Source organism: Paramormyrops kingsleyae, chromosome 25 (genome assembly GCF_048594095.1).
Source record: "Paramormyrops kingsleyae isolate MSU_618 chromosome 25, PKINGS_0.4, whole genome shotgun sequence".
NCBI lineage: Eukaryota > Metazoa > Chordata > Actinopteri > Osteoglossiformes > Mormyridae > Paramormyrops > Paramormyrops kingsleyae.
The window spans coordinates 5,177,065-5,203,860 of NC_132821.1; the positions used below are offsets into that span (position 1 = coordinate 5,177,065).

At 45.1% G+C, this 26,796-nt stretch overlaps 1 protein-coding gene across 9 annotated transcripts; it reads right to left on the reverse strand.

Moving 5' to 3' along the window:
* Positions 1-26,238, reverse strand: LOC111841545 (protein NLRC3-like). 9 transcript variants are annotated; one of them, XM_072707431.1, is made up of 11 exons: positions 26,152-26,238; positions 22,697-22,764; positions 21,682-21,949; positions 21,458-21,499; positions 19,514-21,278; positions 16,916-17,089; positions 14,793-14,966; positions 14,181-14,354; positions 6,168-6,341; positions 6,007-6,053; positions 1-794 (listed from the first exon to the last, which is right to left on the reverse strand). In XM_072707431.1, the coding sequence occupies exons 2-11, from the start codon at positions 22,709-22,711 to the stop codon at positions 271-273; spliced, it is 3,357 nt and encodes a 1,118-aa protein (XP_072563532.1). In that variant the 5' UTR covers positions 22,712-22,764; positions 26,152-26,238; the 3' UTR covers positions 1-270. The 9 variants fall into 9 exon arrangements, 8 of the variants coding, with proteins under 8 accessions (XP_072563532.1, XP_072563531.1, XP_072563533.1 ...); XM_072707430.1 differs by having other exon boundaries at positions 22,697-23,624; positions 26,152-26,197; XM_072707432.1 differs by having other exon boundaries at positions 19,514-20,897; positions 21,198-21,278; positions 21,682-23,624; positions 26,152-26,197.
* Between the last annotated feature and the right edge of the window lie 558 nt (positions 26,239-26,796).

Below are 26,796 nucleotides of genomic sequence, written 5' to 3' on the forward strand. Positions count from 1 at the left end.
AAAGCCTTTATTGTCACTGTACAGGGAGGAAATACATTAAATAGGCATAAATATATAAAATGTACATATTGCCCCCCCCCACAAAATCAGGATTATATTTAGTTACATTTTAGTCAGAGAGAAAAACTACAAAATTATATATTTTCTTGTTTATTCAGCTCGCTGAACACAGGCATTTATTTTAGTCAAACATACATTTCAGAATAAAAAGGAATTATAAAGGTTAAAAAGCAGAGATTTTACCTTTTTGCCAGGAGAACCCCTAACACGTCACAGTGACACTGAGGAGTCACTATTAACCCGAAACCCTGGATAGAGGGGCTCAGTGAATGAGGAGGTGAATCTGTACAGGGTGGTCAGTCCATCAGAGGAGACTCTGTAGAAGGACAGAGCACCAGCCCCCCAGTCCAGATACATTCCTACTCTGCGGGAGCCTGAGGGCCGTATGGGTATGACAGTGTATTTATTATTGTGCCGGACAGAGTAACTGTCAGGACGACAGCTCAGACTCCATGACTTGTCATTGGCTCCAAGCCCACAGTCATCACTCCATCCTTTCCTCCTGATCCCTTTATAAGTCACTCCTATCCAAGCTCGATCTCCATCCCACTCAGCCTCCCAGTAACAGCGGCCAGTAAGATTCTCTCTGCAGAGAATTTGGCTGCAGCTGTTAAATCTCTCTGGATGATCAGGATATGGCTGCTGCTCTGCCCCCCATGTCACCTTCCTGTTCCCCCCTGACAGAGACAGGTGTCTGTGTGCTGTGTTGGGATCCAGCGTCAGCTGGCAGGAGTCTGTAGGCAGGAGGAAGAATTATTAATACCATCAGGCAGCTTGTACTTAAAGTTTCTGTACAATATAAAAATAGCACATCTTCCCTGAACGAAACGGGAACTGAAGTTTATGAAATAGCTCAGGAAATGTTGGACGGCGCGCGACGCCGGCAGGAAGAGCCGCCAAAATGCGGCACAGCTTATAATTACGGGTAAATAAAATTACGAAGTAGCAACATTCATCAGACATATTCATCACTAGCATATTTACCACAAAACGGCACCAGATATTAATACTAAAAGGCAGAGTCTTTCCTTCTACACACTAAAGCTGGCGCGTGCGGCGCCTTGCTGCTCTCTATCTTTCTACAGGGAGTTTACCTTTGAAAATAAACATCAATAACAGAATATTTAAGTAATATTATTGAATATCTAAAGTGATATTTAATAAAAGTTTGGCCCTGGATTCTGATACAAACGCCTCCGAAGACGATTCTCGCGCCTGAGTTGCACTCCATGAGGATCCAGTATTTGCAGCGATTGTCTGACATGGTCTTCAGTACGTCAAAGACGCTCTGAACGCATTTCACATGCATCGGCTTATTTCTGTAAAGCGTGTCATCATGGGCGTAAATTTCATTTAACAGTAGGGGGGGACAATAAATAAAAAAATTCTCATTAGTAATTTTTGAAGGGGACACAAATAATACAGTCAAATTGTACTTATAAAGATATGTCCCCACAATGGAAAAACTTTGCTTCTATCATTATTATTGTAGCATGGAGACTGCGTCATTATGGTTATTTTCAAAGTTTTTCTCAGGTTCAATGACAAAGCAGATTTTTCTTCAAAACTATTTATTGCATTGTTTGTTATGTTTCTTTACAGTCAAGCCATCAACATAAAATAAAATTTAAACGACTGTTTAAATGCATAATAGAAATTGATTATACAAAAAACTACAGTGGGGTCAGTTCGGACGTAGCACAGTGCTCATTTAGTAAATGCACAGCTAAACAATATGCTAATTGTGGCCGTTAATGTTAAGTTAACATTATGCCAAGTCGTCACAAATAAAACAATGCATGAGAAACGGCTTTGGCGTACGTGTTAGTTGCAGTGCACTATGCAACAAGCTACAGGTATTGTAAACAAGCTAACGTTAACTAGATAAGTAATATTTTAATTGCTAATATAGCAGAATCATGGAAAATTACATCGGTAATAAGCATTTTGCCGCAACTAATTTATGAATGAGTCTGTATCAACTACATTAAAGAGAATCGCTTTATTTAAAGTGAATAAAATACCCTACTTACTGCAGTTCAACATTAATTGAGCCGCAGCCACACACCTGACTCGTGTGTGTAGAGTAGGTGAGGTGAACTGGGAAAGCAGGCAGTTGGCCAAACCACTGTGAGGAAGGGGAGGGGGAACCCAACTGTTTCTAAATGCATTTTTTGCGTTTGTTTTTTTTTCTACTTACAGAATTATTTTAGGTATACATACATATATTTTTCACAATAGATAGTGCGATTTTTTTTTTTTTGTGAGGGGACAACCCTTGGATAGGGGGGGACATGTGTCATGATCCGCTCCGTCCGCTCCTGATGTGTGCCACGCCCACCTCGTTACCTCGTGTTCAGCCCTGATTGTGATCACCTGAGTCCTGTTATGTCTAGCTTGTCTTCTGTATTTAGTCCGCGTCTGAGTACGTTACCCCAGATCCGTCATTGTATTGTCCGTGGATGTCCGTCATTCGTATAATAAAACCCCTTTACCGGACTTCCTGGCTGCTCTCGTCTGCTTCCCTGCTCACCTGCCCGCCGAGACGTGACAGAATGACGGATCTCCCAAACGAAATACCGGAGCCGGACGAAGCTGAATACCTCGCCCTCGTAGATGAGGTTCTGTACTGGCTTCGTCAGCCCGAAGTCCAGGACGATCCCCTGCTTCTGGCTATGGTCAGCCGGAGCAGGGACGTGTTGGAGACGTCTCTCCCCGGAGACGCGCACCACGCAGGAAAGGTGCGCGAAGACTTGCGGCAGCTGAGACGAGGGGTGGCCGAAGCAAAAATGCGGAAGGTAGCCCTCGCCAGCGGACTGCCTTTCGGTCCGCTCTGTGAGTTGCCAGAGGTGTCCCAAACGCCGCTGCCCACGGCAGGTAAGCGGCCAAAAAAGAAGCGGAAAAAACGCGGACAGGGAGACGCACCTGAGGAAGCCTCAACCATCCGCCTGGGAGCTGCTTCTCTCTCCCCAGCTTCTCTCTTTGCTGGTGATCAGGGGGAATTCCTGAGCACCATGGACACCCTCGCAGCGATACCCCCACAGGTACCCAAAGCCCCCGTCGCAGTGGCTGAGCAGCCGCCTCCTTTAGAGGCATACTTTTATCGGCCGGAGTATCTGGGACACGGCGGCTTACGCGCCGTGAGAGACGCTATCCCCCGGGTCCCTAAAGCCCTTAAAGGGACAACGCCTGCTCGCCCGACGCCCATCCTGGTACCGATTCCGGACCTGCCCACAGCACCACCTGCTGCTGCTGGTCGCGCGTCCGAGGCCCCTGCTCCTGCGCCCCCTGTGGTTCCAGAGGCTGCAGCTCCCCCCGCGGTTCCAGAGGCTGCAGCTCCCCCCGCGGTTCCAGATGCTGCAGCTCCCCCCGCGGTTCCTGTGCCGGCTGCAGCGCCCCCAGAGGCGCCCGTGTCGTCTCCTGCTCCTACACTTCCTGTCCGGTTCCCTGTGACTCCCATGCTCCCCGTGACTCTCATGCTCCCCGTGCTCCCAGTGACTCCTGTGCCGGCCGCTGGCCGCACGCCTGCCGAGGCGCCCCCTGCTGGCCGCACGCCTGCCGAGGCGCCCCCTGCTGGCCGCACGCCTGTCGAGGCGCTCCCACCTGACCTGCCCGTCTCGCCTGTCATGCCTGGCCAGCCCTGCTCACCTGCAGCCGCACCGCTGGAGGAGGACGCTGCTTTGCCCGCGGCGCCCCCTGCTGGCCGCGTGACGGCGGCGCCCCCTGCTGGCCGCGTGACGGCGGCGCCCCCTGCTGGCCGCGTGACGGTGGCGCCCGTTGCGGCGCCCCCTGCTGGTCGAACGCCCAAGGCGCCCGCCGAGGCGTCCCCTGCTGGCCAAGGGACTGAGGCGCCCAAGGTGCCTGCAGAGGCGCTCCCTCCTGTTTTGCCTGTCCTGCCGGCTCCTGAACTGCCTGTCTCGCCTGTCCTGCCGGCACCTGAATTGCCTGTATCGCCGGCTCCTGTCCTGCCTGTCTCGCCGGCGCCTGACCCTCCTGAGGTTGCCACGGTTGCGCCCCCTGCTGCCCGCGTGCTGGCGGCGCTCGCTGAGGCGCCCCCTGCGGGCCGCACGCCTGAGGTGCCTGCTCTACCTGCGGCACCTCCTGCTGGCCGCAAGCCCGAGCCCGTCTCGCCTGACCTGCTCGTCTCGCCTGTCCAGCCAGCCCAGCCCAGCTCGCCTGTCCAGCCGGCCGCCGTTCCTGTCCTGCCCGCGGCCCCGCCTGAGGCCGCCGTTCCTGTCCTGCCCGCGGCCCCGCCTGAGGCCGCCGCTCTGGCTGTCCTGCCCGCGGCCCCGCCTGAGGCCGCCGCTCTGGCTGTCCTGCCCGCGGCTCTGACTGCCCCGCCTGTTGCCTCTTTAGAGGCCTTGACTCCCTCACCCTTACCCTGGCAAAGCCGACGCCCCCCAGGACCCCGCCTTTCGGTGTCCCGTAAGGGACGGGGACACAGGCGTCGGGCCCGGGTCCCGCCCGCCCTGCCCCCTGGCTCGCCCGTTCGGCCCCTGGCTGTGGCTCGGTGGCTGCCTGCGGGTCCTCCGGCTCGGGGTCGGCGGTCGCCTCCGGGTCCCCCCCTGGTTCCTCGGTGCCGGTCCTCGGTCCCGCCTCCGGCTCCGTGTCAGCCGCCTCCGGGCCCCCCTGCTCCGGCTTGGCGTCGGACGGCGCCTTCGCCGGCTCCGGCTGCGCCTCTGCCTGCCGCGGCTTCCCCCTTCTGCCTGCCTGCACTGGTGTTCCCTCCTGCTCCCTCCGTGTCCCCTCCGTCACTCCCTCGTCCCGTTCCCTTGGCCCCTGGGTGGTCCCCTCCTGCTCCCTCCTCCCTCTCGCCTGCGGCCCCTCCGGCCGCTGCCTGTCGCCCGCCTGGGTTCCTTCGGGCTCCCCTGGTTCCTCCTCCCTTTCCCTCCGTCCCGCCTGTTTTTGCTCCTCGTCCCTCTGTGTCTCCTCCGTTCCCTCCTGGTCCCTTTGTCCCTCCGGTTTTTGCTCCTCGTCCCTCAGTGTCTCCTGTGTTCACTCCTCGTCCTGTTCCTCTGTTTTCTGTCCCCTCTGTGTCTCCTTTCTCTGTCTGCCTGTCTGCGTTTCCTGTTCTTTGTCAGGTCCTGTCTTTCTGTTGGTCCTTGTTCCTGTTCTGTGTCTCTGTCCTGTTTCCAGTGTCTCGTTGATGTTTTTGCTTTTGTCTTCCAGGTCCTGTTCCCCGGTCTCGTCCCGTCCGTCGCCTCCTCTCGGGCGCGCCCGGTGTGCGCGCCTTTGGGGGGGGGTTCTGTCATGATCCGCTCCGTCCGCTCCTGATGTGTGCCACGCCCACCTCGTTACCTCGTGTTCAGCCCTGATTGTGATCACCTGAGTCCTGTTATGTCTAGCTTGTCTTCTGTATTTAGTCCGCGTCTGAGTACGTTACCCCAGATCCGTCATTGTATTGTCCGTGGATGTCCGTGCCTGTTCGTCGTTCGTATAATAAAACCCCTTTACCGGACTTCCTGGCTGCTCTCGTCTGCTTCCCTGCTCACCTGCCCGCCGAGACGTGACAACATGTCCCCTCCGTCCCCCCCGGGATTTACGCCCATGGCGGTGTGTGTGCATTTGTGTGCGTGTGCCCACCGTGTGTATGAGGAGTAAACGGAGCGATGAGCACGGTGAGCAGTGCGATGTGTTAGCATAAGTGGTACAGGTGTAATTAACGCCATCTGGTGATTAAACCCCTAACTGTCTAGGCTGTTGAATTGTTGAGAGCCTGGTTCAACAACCCACCTTTACAATATTTTTAAAAATGATTAAATGAATGTATAGTGGTTTTGGTGATGATTTTGATGTTTTGTTTTTCTCATTTGGACTCACCTAAACAAAAACATGGGAATCCATGTACACACAATCCAAAAAGTCACACTCATCACAACAATTGTGTGAATACAACCATAACTTAGTATTAATGGTATTATTAAAATAACATGCAAACACACTTACATTTCTGTAAGCCTGGTCTGGTCCTGCACTCTCCACTGTGGTCCACACTACAGGACAAGCAGAATGACATAGTGCTGCTGTGTCCATTTATTTATTGGTGCCTCTTCTTCACATACATGCATAAGTATCTGTAGCATGTCAGACTCACATTCTGTACTCACTTCAGCTTCTCCAGTTTACAGCTGGGATCCTCCAGTACAGCAGAGAGCAGCTTCACTCCTGAGTCTCCTGGGTGATTGTAGCTCAGGTCCAGCTCTCTCAGGTGTGAGGGGTTTGACCTCAAAGCTGAAGCCAGGGAAGAACAACCTTCTTCTGTGACTCTACAGCCTGACAGCCTGCAGAGAGACAGACAAAGACTCCCCAATAAATAAGATCACCTCACCATTACAAGCAATACTTTTAAATAAAAGTGATTCATCTAATAAATATTTCAATAATCACGCAAAATTAACAACACTTTCCAAACATTTTATAAGATACTCCTCAGAACAAGGACCAGATCCAGTTGATATAGAATCATTTTAAATAATCTAGACTTGCCCATATTAACCAATGAAATAGCAGATGCCCTTGATGCACCATTAACATCAGAATAACTTGCACCTCCAAGACTATGCTTTCTAATGAATGTAAAATACCTAATTTATTTGAATTATAACTATGCTATAGACTTCGCGGACATTTTCGGACATTTCTTTGCCGACTTCACTATGATTCGATGTGTATGATGTGTGTGGACTGTGAAGCACTGACAGTGTCCGTTGAGAAAATGTATACAATGTAACGTTTTTTAAATACTGTAGATGCATCTGACTGGTTGCATTTGAATTGAGGCGCGTAATAAATATTGATACTGTTCTGTGAGGATGTGCTGTTTTCTCTTTTTTTCCTCGTCCCATCGAGACCGCTATGTCCGAGACCAAGACAAGACCGAGACCAAATAGAGTCGAGACCAAGACAAGACAGAGACCAAATAAAGTCGAGACCAAGACAAGACCGAGACCACAAAAAATTGGTCTCTAGACCGGTCTCAAGACCAAGACTGGTCTAAAGAACTACAGCACTAACGGCCATTACAGTGTTATTGAAACCTGATAAAGACCCAACACAACCCTGAGGTTACTGGCCATTACAGTGTTATTGAAACCTGATAAAGGCCCAACACAACCCTCCAGTTACCGGCTATTACTGTGTTATTGAGACCTGATAAAGACCCAACACAACCCTCCAGTTACCAGCCATTACAGTGTTATTGAGACCTGAGAAAGACCCAACACAACCCTGAGGTTACTGGCCATTACAGTGTCATTGAAACCTGATAAAGACCCAACACAACCCTCCAGTTACCAGCCATTACAGTGTTATTGAGACCTGAGAAAGACCCGACACAACCCTGAGGTTACTGGCCATTACAGTGTCATTGAAACCTGATAAAGGCCCAACACAACCCTCCAGTTACCGGCCATTACTGTGTTATTGAGACCTGATAAAGACCCAACACAACCCAGCCACCCTCGCTAATGAATATACACTTGAAAATCATTACAAAAGCTCTCGCCACTCAGTTAGAGACATTAATTCTTACTATAATACATCCTGATCAGACAGACTTCATCAAGACAAGACATGCCTCAGACAACATCCATAGATTATATAATTTAGTCAATATTGCTCAGCATGGAGTCACATGGGACCGCTGAGAAGGACGGCAGCACACTGGGAGAGCTCCTGACAGACCATCAATTATTCTCATTATTTGGTAAGACAGACTTCATTTTTAGGGTAAACTCGGTGCATTATATCGCAGTTAAATACTTTACTACCGATAGCATTTATTAGCGGTGAAATGTCGAGCTGTGCCAAAGCAAACTTTTTTCTAAGCATGAGCAAGTGAAGCAAGCCCTTAACGAGAAACAACATGGCTGACAGCGACGAGCCGACTGAAAGTACGAGCGACAACAAAGTGATGGAGGAGAGAAGGAACATGAATGCAACGCTGCAGGTGATGGCGGTGGACACAGTCACGATTAAAGAGACAACAAAAGAGCTGAAAGACGCAGTGGACAACATGCAAGTAAGGCTTGGAGAAATAGAACAATGGATATGGGATATGGAGGACATAAACGCTCGAATGGAGAAAGATGTAGAGAAACATGACAAAAAGTTAGAGACTCTATGGACACGAGTGGAAGACCTTGAAAACTAGAGCAGGAGAAGTAACATAAGGCTGGTGGGACTGAAAGAAAACAAAGAGCAGACGGGCAAAGTGATGCAGTACGTGGAAGAATCATATCGAAGGGGCTTGGCCTCACCGGCCAGGAATGTGAGACTGAACGTGCACACCGCCCTATGGCTCCGGGGCCCGGACCAGACAAGCCACCGAGGACCATTTTGATTCGCTTCCTGCGCTTAACAGCCTGAGACAGAGTGTTACAGGTGTCCAAAGAGAAACGTGGGATCAACTAGGAGGACTGTCAGCTGTCCTTCTTCGAGGACCTGATGAGGGAGCTGGCAGAGAAGAGGAAAGGGTTCACGCCGGTGGAAAGACGCCTACAGGAGCTGAATGTGAAGCACTGATTGGTATACCACGCTTTCACATGGAAAGGGCAAAAGAAATCATTCAAAGATTGTAAAGAAGCAGAGGATTTCATTCAGAGCTATAAATAGAAGACCACGGGTTCTGCAATGGATGTTTGAAGTGTGTGTGAAACTAGGAAAATAAGGTAACTTTTATGATGGGTGCTGAGCAGCAGAATGTTCCATGCTGCTCCGAAGGAGGTGAGGTTCTTTCTGTTTTATTCGTTCTGGTTTGATTGTTGTTTTACGACAGCATTGAGTAGATATAATGAATGTTGGAAGGATTGTTGTAATTTACTGTCCCACTTTTCTTTGATTAAAACTATGAAAGGTGACTTACAACCGAAACCACAGAATACTTCTATGATTGTGGATGGTGGCTAGCAGGTACATCAATATAGTATCATGGAACATAAATGGATGTGGCAACCAAATTAAAAGGAGGAAGGTCTTAGCATATCTGAAATCCAAAAACACAGACACAGCATTTATCCAAGAATCTCATATAATGGAGGATGAGGAGGCAGAGAAATTTCAAAAGGATTAGGTAGGGAATGTTTTTCATAGTTCCTACTCAAGTAAATGAAATGGTGTGATGATACTAATAAACAAGAATCTAAGCTTTGTTATGTTAAAGCAAAGAAAGGACAAAGAAGGCAGAGTTATTTGTATTGAAGTCTTAAGTAACGCAGTTAAAACAATATTATGCAATATATGCGCTCCCAATAAGGGAGACCCTGTTTTTTCCATGAGATCAATACACTGGTGGGAGATGTGGAAGGTCAGGTTATTTTGGCAGGAGATTTTAGTCAAGGGATGGGATGATTGATAAGAGTAGGTCTAGTAGTAAACATATACCTAGGGATAGGACCGCAATACATGTGTTAGCAGAGGACCTGAGTCTGGTGGATGTATGGTGGTTAGTGACTCCATGTGAGAGAGTAAACACATTCTACTCTCCTTGTCACAAGTCACACTCAAGGATTGATTTTTTTCTAATATCAAACACCCTAATAGACTCAGTGGTGGACTGTAAGATAGGAGCCATTGCTCTTAGTGATCATGGTGCAGTGGAGCTACATATAGACTTACAGAAGGACAGAGAGAGAAAGGGCAGCTGGAGGCTAAATACCAGGCTATTGCAAGATGAGGTGTTTAGCAGCACATTATTAGAGGAACTCAAATCCTTTGTTGAAATCAATACTGGATCCACACCAAAAATATCCCCTGTTTGGGAAGCATCAAAAGCGTACGTACAGTACGAGGGAAAATTATAGCTCAATCCTCGAAAATTAAGAAAGAGAACACCATGAAAGTGGCAAAGTTAGAAAAGGAGATGTGTAACTTGGAAAAAAATTTCGCAACACATAACACTGATAAGCTACACCAAACTATCTGTGATCGTAAATATCCATTACACGAGATGTATAACAAAAAAGCGGAATATGCCTTATTTAGACTGAAATTATTTAGACTGAATCTTTTATGAAGATGGGGAAAAAAGTGGCAGATTATTAGCCAGGCAACTGAAACATCAGGATTTCTCTAACAATATTCCAATCATTAAGACGGGAAGTGGAGCAGTTACATCATGGAAAGAAATCAATAAGGTATTTGAGAATTTCTTCAGCGATCTGTATACATCTGACTGCACACCTACCACAGAAGAGGTAGAGAAGTTTTTCTCAAACCTCCAACTACCTACTATCGCAGAGGAGCAAAGAACAAGGCTGGATGCTCCTATAACAGAGGATGAGATAAGAAACGCAATTTTATCCATGAAAAACGGGAAGTAACTTGGGCTGGATGGCTTCCCGATTGAATATTATAAAAATTATATTGACATATTGACTCCCATTTTACATAACGTATATTTGGAAGCATTCACAATAGGTTCTATACCTAACACATTTATTACTCTTATCCCTAAAAAAGGCAGAGACACATCACACCAATCTAACTTTAGACCTGTAAGCCTGCTGGGGGTTAGACTGTAAAATACTGACAGAGACACTGGCGTCGCGGTTGGAGAAGGTGCTACCAGACATCATAAATGGTGACCAAATGTGTTTTATCAAACATCGGTCATCAGTTGACAATATGCGGAGACTTATGCATCTTATACATACAAATGTTAGGCTATATAACCTTGCATTTGAAATGGCCAGATTGAGTGAGCATTGGAGAGATGCAAACACAGAGATAAGCTGGATAAAAATGGAACAGGAGCTGGTCACACCCTTCACATTTTTGGACGTTCTCTCACATGGATCAGGGACTGATGGATGTCATTTCTCCTCAAACCCAGTATTGGCTCATTCTAAGTCAACCTGGAAAGAGGTACACAGGACATGTAAAGTATCACACTTAAAACAATCCTATGCCTCTCTATGGCACAACCCGGACATGCGGATTGGGAAAAGGACTATTTATTGGGATAACTGGCTTAAAAAATATAAATTAAATTAAATTAAAGATAAATGACTTTACATGGAAACTTTATGTCTTTTCCTGAACTCATGCAAAAATATGGTTTGGAGCACAAAGGGAATTTCTGGAAGTACTTACAAATCAGAGACTGTGTCACTAAGGGTAAATTCATTCAGGGTAAGAGCCCAGTGTTGGACTTTTTGGACTCACCAAGTACAGCGCACAGGGCATACGGGTTCTATAAATTTGTCACTCGCCTATCAAAGGATTTGTGCAACAATCTGAAGGTTATTGGGCAAAGACACTTACAATGTGAATTCAGGGAGGAGGAACGGTTAAAAATACTGGAAAATATGCGAAAGTACATACGGGAGGCTATGGGTAAGTTTATCCCATATAAATGAATACATGGGTTTTATGTTACGGTTTCTAAACTCCATAGGATGGGCATTTTGGCCAGCAAGCTATGTTGGAAATGTAACACAGACGCGGGAACATTTGTACATGCACTCTGGGAATGTAAACTGATACATCCATTTTGGGAAAAAGTTCTGGAATATATGGGGAAAGGGTTGGGTGTGACAATACCTAAGTCACCAAGACTGTGCCTGTTAGGGACCATACAGAGTTATAAAGGTGGGGGTGATAACAGCCGCCAGAGTGATTCTTAGACTTTGGAATAGTACATCCCCCCCAGAACTTAAGCAATGGTTGAAACTTGTGTCAGAGGTGGTATCTTATGAACATATGTTAGCCAGAATCAATAATGAAAATGTAGTGCAGATGTGCTGTGATGAGGTATATGTACTGCTGTTGTTGCTGAAACATTTAGATTTTTGTTTTCTTTTTCAGTGCTGGTTGGATACTTGAAATGGGGACATAATGGTATAAATGTATAATACCAATGCTGTTTATTCTGTTCTGTTTTTTTCTTTCTTTTTTTTGTTTACATGAAACTTCAATGAAAATTCAATAAAAAGTTGAATTACGAGAAAAATATTGCTCCATACTAAAACCATACTGACATCATTAGATGCAGAAAAGGCATCTGACAGTCAGTTGGACATTTCTCTTTTATACATTACATAGATTTGGCTTTGGAGAGTCGTTCACCCACTGGGTTAAACTGCTGTACACCTCAACCAAAGCTACAATGTCACAGATGGGATCACATCACCTGCATTCACACTCCGACAGGGAAGACGGCCTGCCTGCCCACTCTCTCCTTCATTGTTTGCCATCTTTATAGAACCACTTGCGGCAGGAATACGCAAAATACAGATGGCCACGTAATTGTCCACATCCCCCTATGTAGCATAGAATTAAAAAAAATTGTTCACTGTCCCCTTGTTACTGTAATGATTTGGGAAGTTATGATTGTTTGGATCCACTACTCCTGGTTTGGCGGAGTACCTCCAACTCCACCTAGCAGACATACCTATGAGGTGATTGAGGTATGGATTTATTCTGATCATGTATGGACTAATTCGTCCATTCAAACCCAAGATTCAAATACTTCGTCCACCGTGACTCACCCAAATTATCATTGTACCACGGCTGAACGGCACAAACATATTTTTTCATTGATCACTTATATAGCTTGTTTCTCACAAAAGAGCTAGAACACCTATCTTGCCTTTCTCTGGGGAAAGGGGTGTTTATCTTGTCTCTCCCAGGGGAAAAGGGAAAGCTTTGCCCAAAATGATTCGTAACCGCAAGCGCAAGCAGCCTCACTCAGACAGGAATTGGAGAATGAAGAGCGCATCAGCTGAGGGGAGAGGTGAACCTGACCGGAGCTCAGCCGTGGGACAGCGCGCATCACGCATCTCGGGACTTACGTGTTGGTCTCCTGCCAGGACTGAAAGGGGCTCCCCGGTCCGTGTATGAAGGCGGATGATGATGGCACATCCGAGTGTGAATGGCTTGCAGCTGCTTTTTCATTTTAATAGTCAATGGGATTACCTATCAATGCTTATGATATATTATAATTTTGTATTACATGTAATAAATATTATTGAACGGACCAAAGCGTGCCTGTTTGTTCCCTCGAGAGCCGTATATCCCCCTCTCACATTAAAACAATATTCTAGGTGGGGTCTTACTAAGGAATTGTATAATCATAGCATGACCTCCTTTGACTTAAACTCCACACACCTAGAGATATAACCCAACATTCTATTGGCCTTTTTAATTGCTTCCCCACACTGGCGAGAGTGGGACATGGAAGCATCAACATACACACTGAGGTCTTTCTCATAATCAGCTACCTTTATTTCAGTGGAACCCATAAAATATCTGTACTTTATATTTCTGCTCCCTGCATGGATTACCTTATATTTATCTGTGTTGAATTTCATCTGCCAGGTATCAGCCCATTCGCTAATTAAATCAAGATCCCATTGTAGCCTCTGTGCTGCTAATTCAGCATCTGCTACACCATCCACCTTGGTGTCATCTGCAAATTTAACTACTGTACTGTATGTATTGGTGTCAATATCATTCATGTAAATTAGGAACAATAGTGGTCCTAAAATACCCCACTATGAATGCAGGTCCACTATGACATTGTGCCTCTAATAACTACTCACTGCTTCCTGTCTGTTAACCAGCTTTCGATCCAAGGTGCTACAGTTCCTAAAATCCCTGCAGCTTCGAGCTTAAGCAAGAGCTGTTTGTGAGGGACATCATCAAAGGCCTTCTGGAAATCTAAGTACTTTTTGTGATCAATTTCTCTCTCTTGTAGCTTCCTCAAAGAACTCAAGTAGATTAGTTAAACAGGATCTGCCTCTCATAAATCCATGTTGGATATCCTTCAGAATGTTATTTGTATCCAGGTAATCTACCATTTTCACTTGTATTATAGCTTCCATTACTTTTCCACTTATGCAAGTTAAAGTAATTGGCCTGTAGTTTGCTGGATTACTTCTATCCCCTTTTCTGAATATGGGTGTTATATTAGCATGCTTCCAATCAGAAGGTACCACACCTGCAGATAAGGATTTCTGGAATGGTAAAGATAAAGGTTGGCTAATAATAAAATTGATACCTGCTTAGTGGGAATAAAATGGTGTGAGTTCGCTTGTCTGACTGTCCTTGCAGCCACACTTTATAACACTTTATAATGTTAAAGTACCAGTTTAGTATTTGTACCGTCAAACTGGACTGACCTCAGTATCTCCAGCTTACAGTGTAAGTCCCCCAGTCCAGCAGAGAGCAACTTCATTCCTGAGTCCTGCAGGTCATTGTCACTCAGGTCCAGCTCTCTCAGGGGTGAGGAGTTTGATCTGAGAGCTAAAGCCAGCACCTCACAGCATTTCTCTGTGAGTTCACACTGGCCCACCCTTAAAAAAATTAAACACTTATAAATCCACTTTTTACACTGCAGCACTGTATTCAAATGAGGAGAATAAGGGCCATGACATAATGGATTTTCAGAAAGCAATTAATTTACTAAGAATCATTTTAACAATCATCCCGATTCTGTTTGGTGTCCATTATATTTTTGTCCATAACACGTTAATTCAACATGTTTAACTGTAACAGTACCGTTAACTTTGCTAACCAACACAAATGATTTGCATGGATTATATGATTGAATGGATGTTTCCTGCTTTACTGCTTGATTATTTCTAGCAGGAATCGAGGGCTGATAAGATATAAGGAGGGAGGAGAAGAAAACAGAAGCTGTTTGTGTTTGTTTATTATTTAACTGCTGAAATGCCTTGTGGGTTTTCTTGGTATCCAGTTCCTTTTTTGTAAAATGTATATTCTGTACTCACTGCAGCTTCTCCAGTTTACAGCTAGGATCCTCCAGTACAGCAGAGAGCAGCTTCACTCCTGAGTCTCCTGGGTGATTGTAGCTCAGGTCCAGCTCTCTCAGATGTGAGGGGTTTGACTTCAAAGCTGAAGCCAGGGAAGAACAGCCTTCTTCTGCGACTCTACAGGCTGACAGCCTATAGAAAGGAAATTTTGGACAAAATACAAATGGCAACAATTGTGCCCAAAGCGACCAGCGACTGGCCTGGACCCACCAGACAAACAGCCCTTCAGCACCTCCCCCTTTTCCTCCATCCCTGTTCTTCTTGTTCCTGAAAAAAAGCTTCCATTTGGGGGTAATATTCAACACCTGAGTTTGCCTGTGTGTCTCTGTTCCTTCGGCCGCTACAGACAGTTCATCTTTTAGCCGCACAGACTGTGTATTAACAGACAGAAATGATCAGCTCAGTTCAAAATTAAACCATCCAGTGACAGCGACCAACTGCATGAAACTTAGAACAACTGGATTCCCTGGACTCCTGCCACAAGAAGAGCACTGATGGCAGAGAGGATGAGGCCCTGGGGTGACGCCAAGAGCAAACGGTGTGATGTCACAGGTGCAGGAAAGTCGGCAAAACCCCAAAGGGTGATGATCATGACCACAGCACTGGACAGAAACCACTAGATCCCCACGGACAGCCGTAGAAACACCCCTGAGGAAGTGAGGAATGTCAACAGGAGGCAGCCGGCAGCTGATAAGAGCTCTAGAGAGGGGGCGGTATCGCCTCCCCCAGGACGACTCAAAGCCTGCATCGTGGACAACCCCACAATGAAAATTACTTCACTGTTATGGTGCATCCATGTCTGTGTGAAGTACGAATCAGCCCTGGACAACAGGGGGGGGGGGGGGGGGTGACTGGTGAGCAGGCCGCTTGTCATCTCTCTCTCTCTCTCTCTGAAGATAGACGGCCTGGAGGATGACCACACGGAAAGCACTGCCGCCTCCTGCCTGCTCAGCCCGTCACCAAGGAGCCGGGCCCAGCCGTGTGTCCTTTCTAAATGTACCCCCTTTCCCCCCTAAAATAAACACTGTCCATTTGGGGTGTCCACCACAACCCTGTGTCTCCTGCCTCCTTACCCAACACAGGAGACTAACCTGGGAAAGATTAACCTTCACATCCAGATCAGAAGAGAGCTGGGAAACACCCCCATCTGACTGGCAAGGAGAATCACTGAGCCCCCCAAGGAGAGGGCTGTACAGAGCCTCCCATGGTCTGGCTGTGAAAACACTGGCAGCAGGTGAATATGCGTACAGTGGATGTCAAAGCTGACACACCCCTATTGTATCTGTGCGCTGACCTAAAGCTTTTCAAGGTATTTTCTTGAAATAATTCCCCTTCTTTGCCATGCAAATAGCTGCCATTGTTTATTTTCATTTCAGCTTTTACATAAACAGAAGGTAACATTTCAATAAGTGCAGATGTTTGATTTTAATAAGCAATGCAAAAATTATATGTGACTCCTCCCATAACATATTCAGACCAATGAAATTGCTTTCTCGCTTATGCATGGCTTGTTTAATGTTTAAATTGCAGAAATTATGTAGTGAAAAGTTAATTGAAAAAAATTCAGGATGCAACAGCACTTTCAGGAATTCTGTTTGAGAGACCTTAGCACATGAACATTTTAAACACTGTTGGCCACACAGATCTTTACACTGCAGTGAGAGCTGATTACAGGAGTGATTCCTCTCTCATAGCTGACAGACGGCTGATGTGACACAGGAAGGTGTCCATGCAGCAGCTACCCAAAATAAAAGAGTATTTTATTTGGTGTAATTCCACCTGAGCAAATGTGATTTAGGTTCCTCTGTTATGAAACTGTGAAAAGTCTAGCCGATACATTTACTGTAGTATAGAGTATAACAATATTAAATCAGTATGAAAATACTAAGACAAAACATCATGTCCTCTTTTCTGAAAAATATATAGAAATGAAAAGTACAAAGTGTAAATTGATACCTGCTTAGTGGGAATAAAATGGTGTGAGTGCAGCGGTTCGCTTGTCTGACTGTCCTTGCAGCCACAGAAACACTTTATAATGTTAAAGTACCAGTTTAGTATTTGTACCGTCAAACTGGACTGACCTCAGTGTCTCCAGCTTACAGTGTGAATCCCCCAGTCCAGCAGAGAGCAGCTTCACTCCTGAATCCTGCAGCTCATTGTTACTCAGGTCCAGCTCTCTCAGGGGTGAGGTGTTTGATCTGAGAGTTAAAGCCAACGTGTCACAGCATGTCTCTGTGAGGTTACAGCTGTTCAGCCTGGAAAAAGAAAATATGTTAAGACACAGACACATATATAACCTACACATTGTTAATAGTACTGACAGCAACATTAAAACAAGCGAGCAGCACAGGCCACTGGTATAAGCGGCTCCTATGGGTACCCTTCTAACGGAAAAGGGTACCATTATGAAGTGCCCTTCAGGTGGAGGATATATGATGTAGTGCCCTAACAGGTGCCCATACATTGGTATAAGCCGTCCCTTTGTATATCCTTTCCATAGAAAAGGGTGCTGGACCAACCTATCCTGGGCCATCAGAGCAGCAAATTGTGCAAATGCTCAGAGAATCCACAGCCACTTCCTAAACTCTGGGGATGTACGACACATGGGGCAGGGCATCTGGGCCGTCACCCACTACAGGACATCTCCACCTGCCTGTGACAGTGAGACCACTCTTCCAGATGTGCCGAATCACATCTATGTACAGTTTGAAGCACAGAATGACATGGCAGCAAGGAAGATCACCCCTCCCCCCAACGACCAGGCGCTCCGCCTGACCATGAGTAATATGAGAAGAATATGTTCAGAATCAACCCACAGATGGCAGGCGGACAAGACAACATTGCTGTCCTTCTATTACCGCATATGTGATGCAATCCCAAGATTTTGGATGTTCCTTACAGCTGTTTTTGTTACTTCATTCATCCCCATCTTGCTCTCCATGAGACTCACAGACACATACACAGGTGAGAGAAAGTATGGGGGTAACATCAAAGGTTTGGCCAGTATTCAGTGCCTCTGCTGTGATTGAGATTAAGGGACTTGCTCAAGGGGTCCAGTGATGACATCACTCTGCAGGCCAGGAGATCTGAACCAACGGCCTTCCACTCACAGGCACCGAGTCCGAACCCAAATAATAATAATAATAATCAATCCTTTATTGTCCCTCATGGGGAAATTCTTTTTACGCCTCCCTCAACTTGCTTTTTGTAGAGTAAGCTGTCCACGAAGGGCAGCCACCTATTGGGGCACCCAGGGAGCTGGGGATTGAGGGCCTTGCTCAAGGACCCGCAGACATGCTGAGGCTGGGTTTAAACCAGCGACCTTGTGATTACAGGCACACAGGCTGCCCCCAAGCCACGTAGTATTTACAGAAATTCTTCTTCTGGTGTTCAGAACTGAAAAAGAATTTCTGAGTGGTTTGCCCAGTATTAAGACAAACTGGAATATTCTGTGAAATTCTGGCTCTTGGTTGTTTTTCACACAGAGGATGGTTACTAACTAAAGGATTACTAACTTCAGCCAATATCCATCCATCCATATTCTGAAACCCCCAATCCTGTTCAGAGTCACGGGGATCTGGTGTCGATCCCGGAGGCTATGGGTGCAAGGAAGGAAACAAACCAGGACGAGGTGCCAACCCATCACAGGGCACACACACACACACCATTCACACACACACCTACACACACACACACACACACACACCATTCACACACACACCTACACACACACACACACACACACACCATTCACACACACACCTACACACACACACACACACACACACACACACACACCATTCACACACACACGCACATACACACACACACCAACGGGCAATTTGAACTTCAGCCAATATAGAACCTGAATTCCGAGAAAATCCTGCTTGGTTATTAATCCAGGAGGGGGAAATAAATTACATAGTTATACAGTTTCAATATATATTTAATACAGTGCATATCTACTACTGCAAAACTAGATGTGTTGTAACATCCTTAGCCAGGAGCAGCTGAGGCCAGCAGAGGGCGCCAGTGAGCAGCCAGAGACAGCAGTCTTCTGGAAGCTCCCAGCTTTGGGGTCCATCGTATGAACACACCTGCTGACAATAACTCTCACATAGCATTTCTGTGGAGCTGGTGTGTGGCTCAGCATGCTAAGCCTCTGGGCCTGTGGTCAGAAGACTGCTGGTTCGAGATTTGGCAGAATAATCACATGTCTGTGGGCCCATGAGCAAAGCCCTTAAACCTCCAGTTCCAGGGGTGCTGGACGCCAGCCAACCCAGTGCTGTGACACCTAAGCTTGTTCTCCCTGTAAATGTGTCTGTGTCTCTCATGGAGACTGAGAAGAGAAGCAAACCAATATACTTGTACTTGTGCAAATAAAGGATCATTTCACTTATAAACCCTCCAGATAAAGAGCCTCTTTGTTTCTATAGCAGGTTAGGATGCTGTCCCAGTTATCGGAAGGCATAGTGGATGTTAATGGAAATGTCACTTTTGGGTTTTTTACTACATCACTACCTACAGTCATTATAAAATCTGTGTTCAGAATATCAAAAAACAAATCTAGCCAAGTCATTAATCCATGAAGAGGAAGAAACTGTATGTTTGATATATTTCAAACAATGTTAATGTTTAACTGCCAGAAAAGACATGTTTTACATCCTCACATCACTTACAGAGCTGTCTTGGATGTCTTGACCACAGGCAGCAGCCTCCAGTGCTCATTATCTGATCTGAAGAATTTCTTCAGATCAAACACATCCAGTTCCTCATCTGACATCAGTAACACAAAGGCCAGAGCTGAATACTGTGCAGGTGAGAGGTCTTCTGCTGAAAGACGTCCTGAATTCAGGTATCTTTGTACCTCCTCTACTAGAGAATTGTCACATAGTTCATTCAGAGAGTGGAACAGGTTGATGGTCCTTTCTGGAGATAAATTCTCCTTTATTTTCCCCTTGATGTACTGGGCTGTTTCCCCAATGTTATGTGACCTGAATCTTCTCTGTCCCAGTAGCCTTTGTAACAGAGTCTTACTGGAGTCTGTTGAAAGGCCCAGGAGGAAGCGGAGGTAGAGGTCCAAGTGTCCATTCTTGCTCTCTAATGCCTGATCCACTGCAGTCTTCAGTAGGTTAGCTGATGACTTGGATAGGAAGATGTATAAAGCAGCTAGATATTCCTGGATGCTCAGATGCACAAAGCAGTACACCTTATCCTGATATAAGCCATATTCCTCTTTAAAGACTTCTGTGCACACTCCAGAGTAAACTGAAGCTTCTCTGATGTCAAGATCACTCTGTTCCAGATCATTCTTATAAAATATGAGATTGCCTTTCTCAAGGTTGTGAAAAGCCAGTTTACCGAGTTTTAGAAGGAGGCGTCTAATATTATTAGTTTCATTGTTTTTCATCCATCCATCGATCAGTTTTCTGTACCACCTTGTCCTATTCTGGGACGCAGAGGTCTGGAACCTATACTTGTTTTTAATTAATCTTGTCTGAAAGATCAGGAAGTGTGTGTACATTTCAGTCAGAGTCCTTGGAATTTCTGCACTATCAGTTTCGCTAAAAAGACTCTCAAGGACAGCGGCTGAAATCGAGCAGAACACAGGAATGTGGCACATGATGAAGAGGCTCCTTGATGATTTCACATGTCTGATAATCCTTTCAGTCAGGCTCTCATTATTAAATCTCTTCCTGAAATACTCCTCCTTCTGGGCATTACTGAACCCTTGTATCTCTGTCACCTGGTCGATGCACTCAGGAGGTATCTGATTGGCTGCTGCTGGCCGGGAGGTTATCCAAAGGAGAGCGGATGGAAGCAGATTCCCCTTAATGAGGTGAGTCAACAGCACATCCAGTGACGTTTTCTTTGTTACATCACAACAGCTCTCATTGTTCTGAAAATCTAGTGGAAGTCGACACTCATCTAGACCATCAAAGATGAACAAGACTTTGTACCTTAATAGCTCAGTGGATTCAAATGATTTCAGTTCTGGGACAAAGTGGTGAAGCAGTTCAATCAGACTGTATTCACCCTCAAGCAAATTCAGGTTCCGGAAAGGAAGAGCAAATATGAAGTGAATGTCCTGGTTTGCTTTTCCATCTGCCCAGTCTAGAATAAATTTCTGAACAGAGACTGTTTTCCCGATACCTGCCACCCCTTTAGTGAGTACAGTTCTGATAGGTGTCTCACGCCCACATAAGGGTTTAAATATATCATTGCACTTGACTGTAGTATCTTCTGTTCGCCTTTTCTTGGATGCTGTTTCAATCTGTCTCACTTCATGTTCATCATTGACTCCTCCAGTCCCACCTTCAGTTATGTAGAGTTCTGTGTAAATCTCTTTGAGAAGTGTTGACTGTCCTTCCTTAGCTTTCCCTTCAAATACACACTCAAATTTCTTCTTCAGGTTACATTTTATTCTGTCCATCATGAGTTCCCCTGAAGAAATATGGGAGGAAAATGGACAATTTCTCAACAGGATCCTGACCATAATATAAACACACACACACACACGTTTTTCACTATTTCACTGTGATAAATGAAACTTTAAGTTTCACATCATACAGATTTTTTTCTGAAACCCCACATACATGTAGATAATAGCATACAGCTCTTACTTTTCTCTAATATGTCACCCAGCTCACTTCCTGCTTGGTTACCTGAAATAAGAAAGAATTTCGTATTCATTTCTATCTTCAACATCAGTATGTAACAAATTCTTCATCATTTCCCATATAATGTTATTTAATATATTTATTTTTCAAGAGCTAAAATAGGTTACATTTTATATGAAAAACAAGAAAGGTTAAAAAGGTTAAAAAGAAAGTGTTAATACGATTACATTTCTGCAGGTCTTCATTCAGTCTCTCAGCAAGGTCATTCAGGGTCATATTCTTCAGGATTTCAAGTGTGACCCTAAGAGCACCAACTTCCTTGTAGTAACTTATCGTTGTGTCGGCGAGGTCTGTTCTATCCAAGTCCTTCACCTGACCCCTGGGAAGGGGCTTTAACTCTTTATACTTTGTGTGACTCAGTTTCCATTTAAACTCCTTCAGCTCATCATCATTGAGTTCCTTCAGATACTCCAGCAAGAGGTTGGGGAGTGAGATCTGAGTGTGCAGAATGTCAGAGATGAGTCCATGAGACTCACAGACCTGTTTATGGTCACTCACATACATGCACTGAACTTTCCGTTAACAGAAGTCAGTTTTCCTGCTCACAGTCTTATGTGGCTGCTGAAGACACCTGCTGTGATTTTTCATTACTATAGGAGACACACGTGTGTTTATTTCTGCATTATTATTTAACCTTATTTAAACAGGTTAGTCTCACTGATTTAAAAAATCTCTTTTAAAAGAGAGACCTGTTCAATATAAAGAGTTTAAATTTAAGATCCAATAGGGCACATTAAAACAATAGGGTCGAAATCAAAACAGACTACAAAGATCATGTTAAGGCAGCATCCAATATAATTATACATATTTTAGATTAAGTTATTCTGTTCCAGCCCATCTGTAACATTTGGTGTAGGGCTGTACGGAAGTAATATAATTATACATATTTTAGATTAAGTTATTCTGTTCCATCCCGTCTGTAACATTTGGTGTAGGGCGGTACGGAAGTAATATAATTATACATATTTTAGATTAAGTTATTCTGTTGCAGCCCGTCTGTAACATTTGGTGTAGGGCGGTATGGTAAGTAGCCTGAGGAAGAGCACTGTGGAGAGGAGCTTTTTATCTGCTATATTCAGCAACCTTCAGCTAAAAATTGTTACTCAGCTTAAGCTTCCCTGCCATTCAGTGTCTGGTATTTATGGACAAAATGCATCAAATGCCGAAATGCTGTAGCCAAACCTCTTGGTGAGCCATTGCTTATATGATTATGGCTGTAAGGAAACCAAGTCTTGTGTATCAGTCTGACTCTGTAATAAAAACCAAAAGTAATGTTAGCTTTATATTCAAAAGTCAGTTTAGCAGCTGTTATATCTTACAACCATGGGTTGTAATAGTTGCATAGATTCCGGGGTGTTCAAGGTGGTTCAGCATGGTGTGGAGCACTATGGCGATGACATTATCAGTGGGCTGGTTTGATCTGTAGACAAACTGGTGGGGATCAAAGGAGGGAGAGAGGCTGGCCTTGATGTGATGTGCAACCAGCCCCTCAAAGCACGTCATCACCACTGAGGTGAGAGCAATTGATCTGTAATAGTTCAGGCAGGTTATGTCAGACTTTTTTGGAACAGAGATGGTGATGGATGACCTCAAGCAGGGAGGGATGGTGAGTTGGGATAAGGAGCGATTGTAGACCTTGGTGAGGATGCCAGAGAGCTGGGAAGGACATGCTTTGAGTATTTTGCCTGATCCTCTGTCAGGACCAGCTGCTTTCCTCCGGTTGACTTGCCTGAGTGCACATCTCACTTGGTGTTCCTGCAGAGTCCATGTGTGAGTGCTGGAGGCTGGGGGGGCAGTGTGACTGTGTCTGACCTGTGTGTCTCAAAGCAAGCAAAGAAGCTGTTTAGCTCCCCTGCCAGTGGGGCTTCTGCATTAACAGTAGTGGTGTTGCTGCCCTTGAAGTTTGTGATCTGCTGTATTCCCTGCCACACCCACCCTGGTTGCTGTCTGTGAAGTGGTCCTACATGTTCAGTTTCTGTGCCATCTTGGCAGCTTTGATGCCCTTCCTCAGGTCATCTCTCCCTGTGCTGTACTGTACCCTGTCCCCTGTCCTGAAGGCAGTGTGGTGGTTCCTGATGAGTGAGTGAACCTCTCTCATTATCCAGGGTTTCTGATTTGGAAAAACCGAAAGCCGACAAGTTGAGTACTGGCACCTGATTCTGAATAACAAGGGGAGTACTGGCACCTGGTACTGAATAACAAGGGGAGTACTGGCACCTGATTCTGAATAACAAGGGGAGTACTGGCACCTGGTACTGAATAACAAGGGGAGTACTGGCACCTGATTCTGAATAACAAGGGGAGTACTGGCACCTGGTACTGAATAACAAGGGGAGTACTGGCACCTGATTCTGAATAACAAGGGGAGTACTGGCACCTGGTACTGAATAACAAGGGGGGTACTGGCACCTGATTCTGAATAACAAGAGGAGTACTGACACCTGGTACAGAATAACAAGGGGAGCACTGGCACCTGGTACACAATAACACGTGGAGTACCAGCACCTGGTAATGAGTAACAAGGGGAGCACTGGCACCTGGTAATGAATAACAAGCGGAGTAGTGGCACCTAGTACTTAACAACAAGTGGAGTACCGGCACCTGATTCTGAATAACAAGAGGAGTACTGACACCTGGTACAGAATAACAAGGGGAGTGCTGACCCCTGAATCTGAATAAGAAGGGGAGTAGTGGCCAAGGGCGTAACTTTTGCTGGAACATTGCGGGGTTTGAGGTCTCCACCCATTACGCAGGAAAAATTATCATTGGGGGGGTTGTATTAGCTGGTTTTGATTTATTGGGGGGCTACAACCCCCCCCCCCCCCGTAATTTACGCCCATGGTAGTGGCACCTAGTAATTAACAACAAGGGGAGTACTGACACCTGGTACAGAATAACAAGTGGACTACCAGCACCTGGTACTGAATAACGAGGGGAGTACTGACACCTGGTACAGAATAACAAGTGGACTACCAGCACCTGGTACTGAATAACGAGGGGAGTACTGGCACTTGATAATGAATAACAAGTGGACTACCAGCACCTGGTACTGAATAACGAGGGGAGTACTGACACCTGGTACAGAATAACAAGTGGACTACCAGCACCTGGTACTGAATAACGAGGGGAGTACTGGCACTTGATAATGAATAACAAGTGGACTACCAGCACCTGGTACTGAATAACGAGGGGAGTACTGGCACTTGGTAATGAATAACAAGTGGACTACCAGCACCTGGTACTGAATAACGAGGGGAGTACTGGCACTTGGTAATGAATAACAAGTGGACTACCAGCACCTGGTACTGAATAACGAGGGGAGTACTGGCACTTGGTAATGAATAACAAGTGGACTACCAGCACCTGGTACTGAATAACGAGGGGAGTACTGGCACTTGGTAATGAATAACAAGGGGAGTATTGGCACCTGGTACTGAATAACAAGGGGAGTACTGGCACCTGGTACTGAATAACAAGGGGAGTACTGGCACCTGGTACAGAATAACAGGTGTGGACAGAAATGGTACATTAGAGACAGGTCTGTAATTGCTGATCTTCTGTGGGTCCAAACTTTGTTCCCTCAGAAGTGTTCTGATTACTGCTACTTTAAGTTGGTCAGGGACATCGCCTGAAGACAGGGATGCATTCATTGTGGCAGTTATGGATCTTGCCAGAACTCCCTGGGATTCTCTAAGAAGTGGAGTGGGGATTGGGTCCAGAGGACAAGTGGTCGGTTTGGTTTTAGTGATTATTGTTGTTTTTAACTTCTCTTCATTGTTTAATTCTAAAACATTAAGGGTGTGTGCATCAGTTACTTGTGAACCATTTGAATATGTTTGTAATTTTATTATTAAAGAAGTCCATAAAATGTTCACTATCAGTATCACTTGGTAGCAGAGGTTCAGCGTTAGCTGTTAGATAAGCTATTGCCTTAAAAAGGCAGTGAGGGTTATTTCTATTGCCATCAATAAGGTTACAGTAACAGGCTGTACATTATAAAAGATGCAAGATGCAGCCTGTTTAACAGTAAATTTTCAGTTTTATCATTTTCCCCCAAACCATACATTTTATTCACTTTTATGTCACAGGTGATTGAGAGATGGCAAAGTGTAAAAAATGGAGAAGTGAAACTTTTGAGGCCCTATGTTGTTTTAGGGAAATTACAGTATAAACATATGATGCAAAATTCATTTTTTATTTTTATTTTTTTTTAATAGAGCTCAGTCACTCTTAAAATAAATGGTAAGTTTCCATTTTGTACTCTGTGCTGAGGCTGGTCAGACAGTTCCTGCAAGTTCTCCAGGAGCAGGAAGTATGTGTAACACATAGATCACGCAGAAAACAAGCCCTGTGTTTATTACTATTATCACATTGGTCTATTCAGTAATTACTAATGTAACAACGTATTGTGTAAGTAAGAATTCCTGCACAAAACAGCTCACAGAGGAACACTGAGACACCCACGCAAAGACATAGCAACATTCTTATGTGGCTGATAATAGTAATTTAAAATATATATTTTTTAACAATTTTTTTCTTGGGTTTTCAACATGTCACACTTCTAGTCCTGAAATAAAAAATCATGAACTCCTACTAAAGTAACTGATATCATTTTGCTAAAATATTCTCAGTCTTACCTTGAGAACTGAAGAGGAAGGCAGACAAAACCCTGAAATACTGGCTTTGGAGAGAGAAATTGCAAAAGATGCTAAAGATGTTGTAACTTCCTTTTTTGTAGTAATGGGGAGGGGGGGGGGGAGTAGGGGGTGACACAGAACACATGAAAGTGAAAGGAGGGTAGAACAGTTCAGTGGATGGATGGACAGAAGGATAGTTGGAAAGATAAGATGAGATTAGATAAGATAAGATAAGACTTTATTGATTCCAGACCGGGGAAATTTACTTGATACTACAGCCTAAGAAATAAAACAGCAATAGAAGAAAACAAACCGAAAGCTACTATAACAAAATAGAAATAAATAGCAATGAAAAACTCAAGCACACAGTTACTCATATTGTACACATGAAGTGGGTAGTTGCATAGATGATACATATACAGGTAATGCACCGAGTGGGTATAAATATACAAGTTGCATAGATACAGTGGATATTGCGCAGTGTAAGAACATAGTGGACAGTCAGTAGGGGAATTGCACGTGGGTAATTACACAGATGAATGACACACATACAGATGCACCGGGTGATTATAAATATACAAGTGACATATATACAAAAATTGTGGACAAAACTGTGACCTTCTCACACTGTTCACTGCTGTGTTA

Excerpts from the sequence above, each read along its gene's own strand:
- LOC111841545 (XM_072707428.1), bottom strand. The coding sequence starts at position 22,018 with ATGTATGTGAGTGACCATAAACAGGTCTGTGAGTCTCATGGACTCATC. Across the intron at positions 21,279-21,457 it reads GGGTGACATATTAGAGAAAA|GGGAACTCATGATGGACAGA; the intron begins GTAAGAGCTGTA and ends ATATTTCTTCAG. Across the intron at positions 17,090-19,513 it reads AAGACATCCAAGACAGCTCT|GCTGAACAGCTGTAACCTCA; the intron begins GTAAGTGATGTG and ends TTCTTTTTCCAG.